The sequence below is a fragment of the Stomoxys calcitrans genome, chromosome 4 (genome assembly GCF_963082655.1).
Source record: "Stomoxys calcitrans chromosome 4, idStoCalc2.1, whole genome shotgun sequence".
In the NCBI taxonomy this organism is placed as follows: domain Eukaryota; kingdom Metazoa; phylum Arthropoda; class Insecta; order Diptera; family Muscidae; genus Stomoxys; species Stomoxys calcitrans.
Genome location: NC_081555.1, coordinates 44,303,635 through 44,316,473, shown reverse-complemented (window position 1 = coordinate 44,316,473; position 12,839 = coordinate 44,303,635). Strand labels below are relative to the sequence as shown.

At 38.9% G+C, this 12,839-nt stretch overlaps 1 protein-coding gene across 1 annotated transcript; it reads left to right on the top strand.

The window, feature by feature from the left end:
- Positions 1–1,752: 1,752 nt before the first annotated feature.
- Positions 1,753–11,126, top strand: LOC106080768 (T-complex protein 11-like protein 1). Its single transcript, XM_013242298.2, has 8 exons — positions 1,753–1,936; positions 7,070–7,418; positions 7,584–7,700; positions 7,764–7,928; positions 8,065–8,543; positions 8,617–8,935; positions 8,999–9,165; positions 9,968–11,126. Exons 2-8 carry the CDS (start codon positions 7,396–7,398, stop codon positions 10,225–10,227), a joined length of 1,530 nt encoding a protein of 509 aa, XP_013097752.2. The 5' UTR covers positions 1,753–1,936; positions 7,070–7,395; the 3' UTR covers positions 10,228–11,126.
- Positions 11,127–12,839: the final 1,713 nt, after the last annotated feature.

The following is a 12,839-nucleotide window of genomic DNA, read 5'->3' as shown; positions in this document are numbered from 1 at the left end:
GTTGTGTGTTGTTGTACGATTGTTTAAGTTATGTCGTCCAATAGAATGCGGTATATTTCGCAATTAAGCCTAATACTGGCTTCATTCACAGCGAAAATGTCTATTAAATAATTGCGAAATCCGATGGACTCTTTTTTTGTCAGAACACAAACAACAACACACATCGAAGACAACAAATCCCATGGCAGCCGGTTGTATATACCGTATGTACTCCAACAACAACGACGGCAACAGTATGGAAGCCAAGTTGATTCGGCCCATTCATTCGGCGACACGCCGCTTCTATCTGAATTTAAAGAGCAGTGTAAACGGGGTTTTCGGTCACATTCGAAAACATAAAGTGGATAGGCCCCATCAACATCAATAGGATGTCAAATCTGCTGATTGAAAATATCATCATATAGGAGAAAATGTAAACAAAGAGTGAATGTAAAATGTTGACATTCTCAATGCCAAGTACAGCCCAAGGCGAATTTAACAAGGTGGTCTCAGGCGAACAGCTGTTAACAGCCAACCAGGTTTGACGGTATTAAGATGTCAGATTTTTGTTTGCATTCTCTTTGTTGTCATCTTCTTTCTCGCATATTCCCTGCTCATGTACGCACACATATGCACACACGCACACAAATTTCTTTATGTATGTTGGCAAAAATTTTAAAGAAGTGCCGCAACACTTCTTCTAAAGTGGTTTTGTAATACGAAATCTCAAATGCATTATCAGTATTATCAAATTATTATCGGCATTTTTGGACATTTTTACGAAACATTTGACATTTTCTAATTCATACAAAAAGTTCTTGTAGTTGAATTTAGTAAGGTATTGTAGTTAAACTAATAAAAATGCCGACGATAATAAAATTCTGAACACAATAAATATGCTGTAAAAAACATTGCTGCTACCAATTTTAGTCCGAAATATAAATCACTTCAAACGTAGGTTTGGGAGATTTGCTCAAATCAAGTAAAGAGTGATTTTTTTGAGGTTAGGATTTTCATGCATTAGTATTTGACAGATCACGTGGGATTTCAGACATGGTGTCAAAGAGAAAGATGCTCAGTATGCTTTGACATTTCATCATGAATAGACTTACTAACGAGCAACGCTTGCAAATCATTTTCAGTGAATGGGCCCTAGAAAAGTTGGCAGAAAATCCGCTTTTTTATCGACAAATTTTGTTCAGCGATGAGGCTCATTTCTGGTTGAATGGCTACGTAAATAAGCAAAATTGCCGCATTTGGAGTGAAGAGCAACCAGAAGCCGTTCAAGAACTGCCCATGCATCCCGAAAAATGCACTGTTTGGTGTGGTTTGTACGCTGGTGGAATCATTGGACCGTATTTTTTCAAAGATGCTGTTGGACGCAACGTTACGGTGAATGAACACATTTCGAACCGAACACTGATTTTGGTAATAAAATTCAATGATTTGCAAGCGTTGCTCGTTAGTAAGTCTATTCATGATGAAATGTCAAAGCATACTGAGCATCTTTCTCTTTGACACCATGTCTGAAATCCCACGTGATCTGTCAAATACTAATGCATGAAAATCCTAACCTCAAAAAAATCACCCTTTATATTGTAAACGTGGTTTAAACATACTTTAGCAAATTACATCTCTATGCCTCGATTTTATAATCGATTGTTTGATTTTCTTATTCACTAAAAATCGACTTCGACCTTTTCATATGGAAAATCGATAACTTGGAAATCGACTTTTCGACCACTTTTTATTTGTTTACATCAATTGGACATCAACAAAGACATTTCGTATTTGTTTCTCGAAGTTTGTGGACCTTTTCTCGAAGCTAGTTGCAAGTTTCATCATAATCGTGAGCAATATTATTAATCATTTTTCGGAAGTTGAAATTCATAAATATTATTATAAACATACCTACAAATTAAAGTGGCACCTCGTTTGAAGGAAGGAATTTTGAGAGGTAAATGTATAATAAATTTATATCCATAGTGGGACCTAATTGTCCTTCGCCGAAAAACATATATTTTTTCCACTATGGATATTTTCTCTTTGGCAATTCTTTTGGTATTAATGATTAAAGTATGGTACATACTTTTATGTAGCTAATTTCGTTTTATGTTTTTGTATGTTCGTCCTTGTACCAATTTCCTAATATTTTTGTTTTCACGTTACACAAATTGGTATAAAGCTTTGTATATGTGTTTGTTGCGTACCCGCGGTCCGAATGGTTGATTGCGCACATGTATTACAAAGAACCACACACACACAACACATATTCATCGGATTGTGGGTCGAGGATGGTAGGAAGGGGGGGGGGGGGGGGGTTGGTTAGTGAGTACATAAATACACATTCATATGTACTTTGTATTGCTTTCTTGTGCAATTTAACAGTAGGAAACGAAACTACTCTCATACATACATATATATCGATGGCTCAATATAAAAGGGATCTAATTCGATTTTTTCTTTCATTGGAGGAGAATGGAAAAACTTTACAAAAACAGTAAAACTTTGTATAAAACAAAAAATTGTTCAAACCAGAAATAAAATGGTTTGTTGTTGTTGTTGTTGTTGTTGTTGTTGTAGCAGTTTATTGTATTCTATCTTTCGTCTGCTTGATTCTGTTGAGTGTCGAGACCCAGGAACTCCGCGACTAAGATGGGGTGCGTTCACAGGGATCTGGGTCTGAGTCGAGTGGGTCTGGCCGGGCAGTTAAACAGGTGACGTGTATCGTGCGGTCCCTGGTTACAATCGGGACATACATTTTGCACGTCGGCATCAATCCTAGCTCTGTGGGAATTGAGGCGGCTGCATCTGCCGGAACGTAATCGAGCCAGAACCACTCTGGTTTACCGGGGTTCAAATGGTTTGTATTTTTATTGAGTTGTTATTGAATTGTTGATTCTATAGTGGTACTGATTTTGTTAAGTTTGTTTCCTTTTCCTGTAAAGAAACAAAAAATCAAGTTTGGCCCTTTTTGTATTCGATGGCTTACGAAACGTATGTATGCTTCTGAAGCCAATGACAACTTGCTTGACAGCAGGAACACTTTTGTGCTATTACATGCTCTCAAATGTTATATAGAGATAAATGATGTCGCATTAAAATAGAACTATGCAAATATTCAAAGAATATCCGATTAGGGAAAGTGCCCCAGTAGCGTAGTTGGTAGCGAGTTTGAATACCTATGTGGGGAACGAGGGTTCAATTCCCACTAGAGTATTTCGTCTGTCGCTTACTGTGATATCGCAATGTCCCTAAAATTATTCCATTATAAAATTGTCGGCAGACTTCTTTATAAAAATGAACGCTGCTGAATACAATGAAAGGCACGATGATTAAGGAGTCATTCGGCAATAGTTCAAAGGGAAGTATTTCGACAGGTCTTTATAATTTAATACTTTTTAACAAAAAAGTATCTTTGCCTGTACTCCAATAGACATTAGCAATCAACTGATCCTACTCTAGACTTTGACATAAATACACTTTGCATGTGCGCAGTTTTCATCTATGTGGGGTCTTGATACCATGAACGCACAATCCCCATTGCAGTCTAGCTAACTTGTCAGGATAGACCCAGGATCTTTCTACTTCCTCTCCTTAAATTTGCTGTTGCCAAAACAACAGCTACTATGTTAAGAGATTGTGAGGAAAACATCCATTTGATGCAACAAAAATTTGATATGAGCAGATGAAACAAACTTCTATCACGCACAACACAAAACTTTTGGGGAACATATTGTTGTTGTTGTTGCATCAGTATGTTGTACACTGATGCGGCAGACCTTGCCTATGAAGGACTTCACCGGGTCAATCCGGTACGTACCAGCGGTTGCCATGGGATTGCTTGGTGAACATGTACTTTGATAACCTGTTTGCTATCTCCAAACATGGCCAGAGTCCAACATAGGAATAAGACCCTTAAAGGACTTGCATTCTTTTCTTGGGGCAATGATAAGGATACCCTGCTGCTCAATTATAAGGCAATTGGGCCCTTACTTTTTAAAAACGCGGACATTTTGTTGTTGTCTAGCTTCATAGGTGAGACCGATCGCCTTGGGAACGTTATGATCATTGGTAGTTTAAGGCGGTTACCATGGGACTGCTTGGGGAATATACTTTGATAATCCTTTTGCTATCTCCAAACATGGCCAGTACATCAAAGAAAGAGTCCAACATAGGAATAAGATCCTTAAAGGACTTGCATTCTTTTCTTGGGGCAATGATAAGGCGCTTACTTTTTAAAAACGCGGACATTTTGTTGTAGTTGTAACCACATTTTTTTGTGGAAGTAGCGATCCTTGTCAAGCTTCATAGGTGAGACCGATCGCCTTGGGAACGTTATGATCATTGGTTGTTTAAGGCGGCAAGAACTCGACGTGTCATATCGAGCGTCATAGGTATTTAAGCAAGAGTCGATACCGCCTGGCCTCTCACTGAGGTTTTCCACTCGATACCGCTGATTGTCCACGATTGCAGTTGCAGCGTCTTCGCTTATGGAGCATCCCACATGTGACGATCCACCCTTCTGGCTCAATCCCCTCCGGAGACGCTACCTTCTGGCCCCGGCCGTGCTCAGTCTTGGGGCAGTTCTTTTCCTTTGGAGACTAATTCGGATGCGTCTACATAAAAGTAAAGTGTAAGGTAGCTATTGTGTCATGTGTGATGTGTGTGTTTGTGCTAGTGAGCTTAAGAATCCGGATGGTATTAATAGTTAGTGAGCAACATTAGATGTGAGGTTGTTGCTCTGGACTCTTTACCCGACCCTCCTGCTGACTTACCAATTCTCGTCAGCCCTAAATGCACCTCCTAATAGACTGCCTTCACCTTTCGTGACGTAATGAAACCCCTTAAGATTTCATAATCAACAACAAACGTTTATATTTAAAAGTGAATGATAATTAAAATAAAAGTACAAATCATGAATATTTGTTTGGCGTAATATAATAGTTTTGAGTGTAAAATGAAAATTCGTAATTATATATGAAATTTGATTTTATAGGTAAGTTTGGTAAAGATATGGCAAATTAAACTAAAATCATGGATTATTAATTTTATAGGGAATAATTTAAAAACAAATAAATAAGAAACAATAATAAGAAATATGTGTAAGTGTGTTTTGGACTTACCAAATTAATTCCCACGATGTCATCAGGCCTGTTGACGGTGGTCTTCTTATTTTCATATTAAATTGGTATAAGATGTTGAATTTAACGTGAAATACTTAATCTAACTGTGATAATAATTGAAATGAATTTAATATATTTTTGCAAGGAAAGTGTTTGGATTCTTGGCACTTTGTTAGTTCCAGCTTAAAATTATTAAACAGCCAATAAGGATTTTGAAATCCGTATATTTTTAATTATTTGGCATATCCGGATATATTAAAAAAAATTGACGCATCCGGTTTGAAAAACTGGTATATTCGGGTAAAACTTTAATATAATTGAGAATTGCTGCTCCAGCAAAATGTTGGTAAGGAGAGTTTCAAAGTTCAAGGTTTACTGCATCCAATCTCTAGAGAATTTCTTTCTGTAGAATTGTAGGTCCATAACGTGTCTTTGGTCGCTGGTATTGCAAATGACCCCAAGTTTATGGACTGCAAAATTGATGCAATGTTGTTTTACTTTCCTTAGATCCTTATTGGAAAATCCGGTTATGGCTTTTTGTTATTTTTCTGGCACAATCTTTTATTTTTCTTTTCTTTCTGACATTTAAACAATTTTTCTAAATTTTTCTTCCGTAACCAAAAAAATTAATGTCTTTTCTCTTCAAGTTTCTTTTTTCAATCCATCTCCCAAAATTTTTTTTTCTTCTCTATACCTACGTAACTAATTTTTTTTTTGTTTATTTTTCTCTCGGCCTACTACCAATCTTACTATCACCCTTACACATTTGGTTTCAAAGCATATCTAAAGTACCCAAAGGTTAAATCGTTGGCTTATCAAAAGTCACACACAATCCACAATCTGTGGACGCGCCCATTAGCTCCCAGCTGAGCATCTCATGATGACATTAAAAACCCTCGGCACGGGATAACTATGAGCACCACGCAGGCTGGAACTTTGAGCTCCGATCGGTGTGGTGTTCATTGTTATCGCGAGAAGCTTAGCTGTGAGCTTCCGAATTGTGGATAGTGGAATGCTCCATACGGATTAGCTGCAATTGCAGTCGCGGACAATCAGCGGTATGGAGCGGTGAATCTAAGTGAGAGGTCGGGTGGCAACGGCTGTTGTTGGTTGTTGGCGCCTTTAAATAACCAATGGCCATGATGTTCCCGCGGCGATCGGTCCTTTAGACCGGAACGAGATTGCTCACCTGTAGGAGCTAGATGAGGATCGCCAACTCCACATATAGACATGTGGCTACAACAACAACAACGTTGAAAACCACACAAATCGGGGCTCAGAGTTCCAAACTGAGTGGTACCCATAATCATCCCGTGCCGGAGTAGTTTTTTTAGTGACATCGAATGGCATAGACTGCAGCGGAACCAAAGTAGCGCAATCAGGATCACTGCACAAGTAGAGCAATTTACTGTCTGTCAGACAACATAACGTGCTTCTGACAGTATAGTTGGCTACCAACTCACAACCATACCTGCCATCAACTAGTGCTTGGGCTTTATGAAACATTGACCACCTATCCTGAACTCTATGCCAAGTAACGTCAATGGATTAGTACTGCGATGGTAGTGAAACGACTACATCACCGGATCTTAAGAAAAGCAACTTCTTCAACTTCAATGAGGTCGGGGCCCTTTGGTCAATAACTAGCTGATATTTCTCCAGATTGCCAACTGGCCTTGAGGTGGAACTTTACGTACTAAAACTCATTTTAAATGTCAATTTTGGTAGAGAACTATAAATAAACTAAATATTTTGTGAAATTCGATACATAACAATCATACGCAATTTTCAATCTATTGCAAATTGTAGCTGCGCAATTTTATTTGAGGGTATCTTTCATGCAAATATTGTTTTAAAATGTGTTTGGCTTATGTGTGATTTCATATATGCGATAATGATGGTAGGTACGTCACTTAGATGTGATGCAGTTTTTATTTGTGTTTTTTTTTTTTTTTTCATTACAGACCTTTCTTCACTAACTCATTGTTAAAGAGTGAGGCAGGCTACAGCTGTTTGAGACAAAGACATTTTCTTTGTTATTTGGTGGTGCGGTTATTTGGCACTCGCATTAGTCATTAACTTTGAGCGCAAACCACTTTTTAAGGCAAAAAAGCTTTGTTTGCTCCTTTTGGTCATAACTACAATTCCAACAAGTCTTTGTTTGAGGAAGAGATATCTGCTTGCATTGAACAAATCATAAAGTTTTTCCAAAGACAGACAGACCAACAGCAGTCAAGTTTATCAACGAAAAAGAAAACGCAAATAAAAACAAACGACGCAAAACAACAAAATGCCATCTGATTCAATTTCAAGGTAAGTGGGATGGTGGGTAGCGGAAATAAAAAAAAACTCACACAAAACTTGTTAACTTCACCTCCTCCTCGACACTTTGGCATATATTATTTTCTTTGTGTTTGTTGCAAAAAAAAGGGGATAGATAATTCCAATCGCGTAATTTCCTTTATTTGTCATATACAGAATGGATTCTAATGGCTCTGGCGGCGATAATGACAAGAGTGTGCCGCAAAATATATTGGGAACATCTCCAGGAACCTCCAGTTTAAGATCTCGCACTGATAGTGAATGCTCGGATAAGTAAGTTATTGGCTTTTCTTTGTTTTACATTCAACTAATGATTGTGTACTCGTACTTGTGTAGGATGGCACGCTTTGTTTTGCCAAGTATGGATGGCAGTCCTCCCAAAGTAATGACTTTAGACGAAGTCACCCATGTTTTTAAGAATATACAGAATATGGAATTGGTGCATGAAATAGCTTTGAATCCAGAATTTAAGCTACAGCCTTATGAACCGCCAGAGAACAGGTAACGTAATATAAAGGCAACATGTCCATGTATAGTACAAACAATATACATACATGTATGCATGCAGCCAAACATTTTACAAAATAGTTTTAGTTAAAATTTAACTAACTTGTTTCACTTCCCCAACGTTCTTTAGCCTTGAAAAGCGCATAAAGGATTGCATGCACAAAGCTTTTTGGGATATTTTACGTGAACAATTGAGTGCTGATCCACCTAGCTACGAACATGCCATACAACTTTTGGCCGAAATTAAAGAATGCTTTCCGCAAATAATATCCTTAAACAATAAACGAGCTTTGGAACATATTAATGAAATTCTGAACGAAACAGTTATTCGTCAACAAGCCGAAAAGGGAGTGCTTGATTTTAGGTCCTATGCTGATTTTGTTGTTCACATCATGTCCAAATCGTGCGCTCCTGCCAGAGACGAAGAAATGCAAAAACTAGCCCAAACCGAGGATGTTGTAGATACTTTCAAAGGCATTTTAGAGATGATGAAGCTAATGAAACTGGATATGGCTAATTTCCTTTTAGACTTTTCTCGAAATGAAATTTTGGCAAACTCCGTAGAATATGAAAAACAGAAATTCAATGAATATTTGGAGTATTATAAATGTAAGTAAATTTCTTCTAAGCAAATGGACGTGAATGGACATTATCAGCCTTATTTCTTTTCCACCTTTTGCAGTTGGTTTCCCTGCTACTGAAAATTGGCTTAGACGCAATCGTTCAGCAGATGCTGGCAACAGTGCGGCAACAGCAGAACAAACAATTTCAAATGCTTACATGGAACTTATGGATTGGCCGGGCAACTTCGATTTCCCCGAAATTCTATCAACTGACAAAGAACGCATACTCAAATTGGGACAACGGGCTAAGCGTTTATGCGTAGGGGCGTCTTTGATTGCCATCTGTTCTGCTGTGCCCATTATATCGCAGCGTTCCGAAAATCGCATTGCTTTGGCAAAACAAATAGAAATTTTGTTGCAAAGTGTTACAGACGAAAAGTATGAGAATTTTAACACTTCTTTTAAGGATTTATTTTTGATTATCATTGTTTTTTTTTTTAGGGATATAGCTGAAGCTATAGAGAATGTTTGGGAGCAGATTAAATCAGTTATCAATCAGTATTTACAAAAGGAGAATCAGTCTACTATGGACACAGAAGCCGAATCGATGCTACGTTCTCAAATAATGCAAATTGCCAATAGAGAATCTCCAGTTAGGCAATTAATGTGTAAGTACATATAGATTAACAGCCAGCCTCGCATTAGATGTGTTCGTGTACTGCTCCGTTAAAATTTTTTTTTGAGGAGAGTAGGTTAGGTCGAAAAGAGGGTGCCACTAAGGACATAATACACCCAAGCCAGTAATCGGCTTGTTATGCACTCTAAAAACTAGGAGAGTAAGAAAGAAACGTGTTGTTGTTGTTGTTGTTATAGTTGTAGTAGCCACAGTTTCATGCAGAGATGGCGATCCTCGTCAAGCTCCTGTAGGAGAGCAAGCTCGTTCCGGTCCAAAGGACCGATCGCCGTGGGAACAAGGTGGCCATTGGTTATTCAAAGGCGCCAATAACTCGCCTTGTCATATTGAGCATCATAGACATTCAGAATTTTGTGGGTGTTTGGCCCTCGGGGTGCCAGGGGTCTTAATACCTGAACGTTCAAAACAACGATATTAAATGAAACTGACAATTTTTTCATTTTTATTTCGAGTTCGAGCCCCAAATTCTCAAAATTTTGCTCCCATTCACGCATTGGAACTTCCAGTGAAGATTTGCACAAAATTTTTAGTACACGAACACATTTTTTATAGTAGGAAAACAGCAGTTCGAATTGTACAATCAAGTGATCAAGTAGTAGTATTAGTAGTAGCAGTGTGTGGTACACTGAGGCGGCAGCCCTTGCCGATGAAGGAATTCATCGGGTCAATCCGGTACGTACAACCGGCTGCCGTGGGATTGAAGTGATCAAGTGATGCCTTAAATCTTTCAGTATTATTCATAATCAACTTAATTCCTTGTTTTTTTTTTTTTGCAGGGAAACGTTTCCAAGCCTTCTTTCGCCTGTCATTACGTTCGAAGGCCGGTTTACCCCCGCCACCGCCTGGTTACGTTGATTTCAAAGATGAACTGGAGTCTTATACCACTGCCTTGAAACGAGTTATAGGATATAATCACTCTGTGTTTGGTGAATATTTTCTACAAATTCTCTCACAACGCCCAACAGAAGCTAACGATGAAAGTGCCAGCAAACCCAGTGCCCCTTCAGAAGATCAATCTACACCTTCACAACAGTGAATTCCTAAGCTAGTTAGTAGTCATTTAGGGTTTGTTAAAACCGAATCAAATGAAGCAGACAAAGGCAAAAGTAGAGTTCAAACTTTATGTTACTACTTTTGAACGATCCCGATAAATGCGAGAGTAAAGAGTTTGGTTGAGAAATTGTTTTATGATTGATATGAAATGGAAATGAGAGGCATTTTTAAACAGAAATGGTAGAGTGGATTTGGTGCACATTTCTGTTTAACAAGATCTATCTGTTTGACAACCAACTACGAGAAAGAAAAGTTTGTGCTTGTAATCTGGTGCCTAAATATTGGATGCCATTGACATGGAAAAATAAACACACTCGTCAAAATCCTTTATGCAGATGTTAAAGGCATACAATTTTGTCTAGGTGGATACAATTTTCTTTTTTGTCCTTGTGATTTGGCCCTTAAAAAATATTCAATAGCAGTAGCGGTAATGGTGTTATAAAATCAGTAACAATTTAAAAGTTTGATAATAATTTAATGGCAGCTAAAATTTTGTCTGGTAGAAAATCAAATGGTTTGTGATTAACATTTATTTTAAAAGCAGCAATTGCAAAAAATTTTCAAATATTCTATTAGGAAAAATGGAACACAGTAAACTATGAAATATGTATAAGCATTTAATTCAATACTTAACAAGGATTATATTGCATATTCGCAATAAAATGTTTTATTTTGTATTTTATTTTTGGGTCCCACATAAGTTGGACTGCGTGTTGTGATATTTTTCGAGATTCATGGAAGTTTCATGGAAGTAAATGTATTCTGTACGAGAACTAAGCCGGTCTATTTATTTAAAACCTACCGTTGCTAATAATATTTCTATACTAATTATATATATGCCACTAATCAAATATATGTATATTATCCCTATTTACAATAAAACCTTGTTTTATTCCGTCTCTCTTCGATATATAGAAAATTTATTATTATTAGAAAAAAATCGTTATCGTTAACCTTATGTAACTATTTTGTATTTTTTTTAACAATGCTAAATATCAATAATAATGGAGGCCACAGGTTAGCATGTCCGCCTATGACGCTGAACGCCTGGGTTCGAATTCTGGCGAGACCATCAGAAAAAAATTTTCAGCGGTGGTTTTCCCCTTCTATTGCTGGCAACATTTGTGAGGTTCTATGCCATGTAAAACTTCTTTCCAAAGAGGTGTCGTACTGCGGCACCCCATTCGGACTCGGCTATAAAAAGGATATCCCTTATCATTGAGCTTAAAACTTGAATCGGACAGTTGTTGTTGTTGTAGCAGTGTGTTGTACACTGAGGCGGACTGCACTAATTGATATGTGAGAAGTTGCCCCTGTTCCTTTGTGGAATGTTCATGGGCAAAATATGCAAATATCAATAATGACTGTGGATGCATAGGTTAGGTTGAAAAGAGGGTGCGGATATTAATCCGCCCCATGCAATGGCATGAACATACACCTAAGCCAGTTGTTGTTGTAGCAGTTCGTTGTGTTTTATCTCTCGTCTGTTTGATTCTGTTGAGTGTCAAGACCCAGGAACCCTGCGACCAAGATGGGGTGCGTCCACAGGGATCTGGGTGTGAGTCGAGTGGCTATGGCTGGGCAGTTAACAAGGTGACATGTATTGTGCGGTCCCTGGTTACAATCGGGACATACAGCTTGCACGTCGGCATCAATCCTTGCCCTGTAGGAGTTGAGGCGGATGCATCTGCCGGAACGTGATTGCGTCAGAACTACTCTGGTTTGCCGGGGGAGGTCAATTTCTTCAGGTGCAATGGGAGGCGGTCGTTCTCCAAGGACTACATTCACTCGGTAGCCAATTACCGCATCTGTTACCGTGTCTGCATGAATGTTGTCTAGACCTGCTTGATATGCCGCTTGATCTAGAGGTTCTCTCTTGTAGCGCTGAACCTCAAGCTCTAGATCATTTAGATCTACCTTAAGGCTTCTGGGAGGTGGATATCTATCCACAATGATTTGGATGGTCTCTGCGATAACAGCCCAAAAGGTATTGCTTAGACAGCATGTAGTTATGTCTTCGCACTGGTGGGATCTTTGTCTCCTGATGGAGGTGGTCCACATGAGAACTGAGGAGACAGCCCGTCGCAGTTCGGAGGGTGGCATTCTGGCAGATCTGAATATTATTCCACTGCGTGTCACAAAGTTGACGTGACCACACTGGCGCTGCATAACTTACCACAGACCGGCCAATTGCTTTGTACGTGGTCAACAAGGTTTCTTTGTCTACACCCCAAGTGCTGCCTGATGCCATGATCGTACAATCGTCCGCATATGATACGATCTCTATGCCGTCTGGAGGGGTTGGAATGGAGGATAGGTAGAGGCTAAACAGTGCCGGAGATATCACCCCACCTTGGGGAACTCCCCTGTTTCACTCTACGGTGGTTCGACTTCTTATCCCTAAATTCCACAAATGACTGGCGACCACACAGATAATTCGCGACACAGCGTTTCAGGCCTGGCTGAAGGGACGTGTTGGCGATGTTCTCAAATACTTTGGCATGGCTGACCGTGTCGAATGCCTTCGATAGGTCCAGTGCCACGAGCACCATCCTATCACATGGCCTGGGCTGATTGAAGCCACGGCAAATGTGT

What these genes read in the sequence shown, in the direction of transcription:
- LOC106080768 (XM_013242298.2), top strand. Translation starts at nt 7,396, where the DNA reads ATGCCATCTGATTCAATTTCAAG. An exon ending in CAAAGTGTTACAGACGAAAA is followed by an intron (nt 8,936 to 8,998) that starts GTATGAGAATTT and finishes TTTTTTTTTTAG; the next exon opens with GGATATAGCTGAAGCTATAG. An exon ending in TCCAGTTAGGCAATTAATGT is followed by an intron (nt 9,166 to 9,967) that starts GTAAGTACATAT and finishes TTTTTTTTGCAG; the next exon opens with GGAAACGTTTCCAAGCCTTC.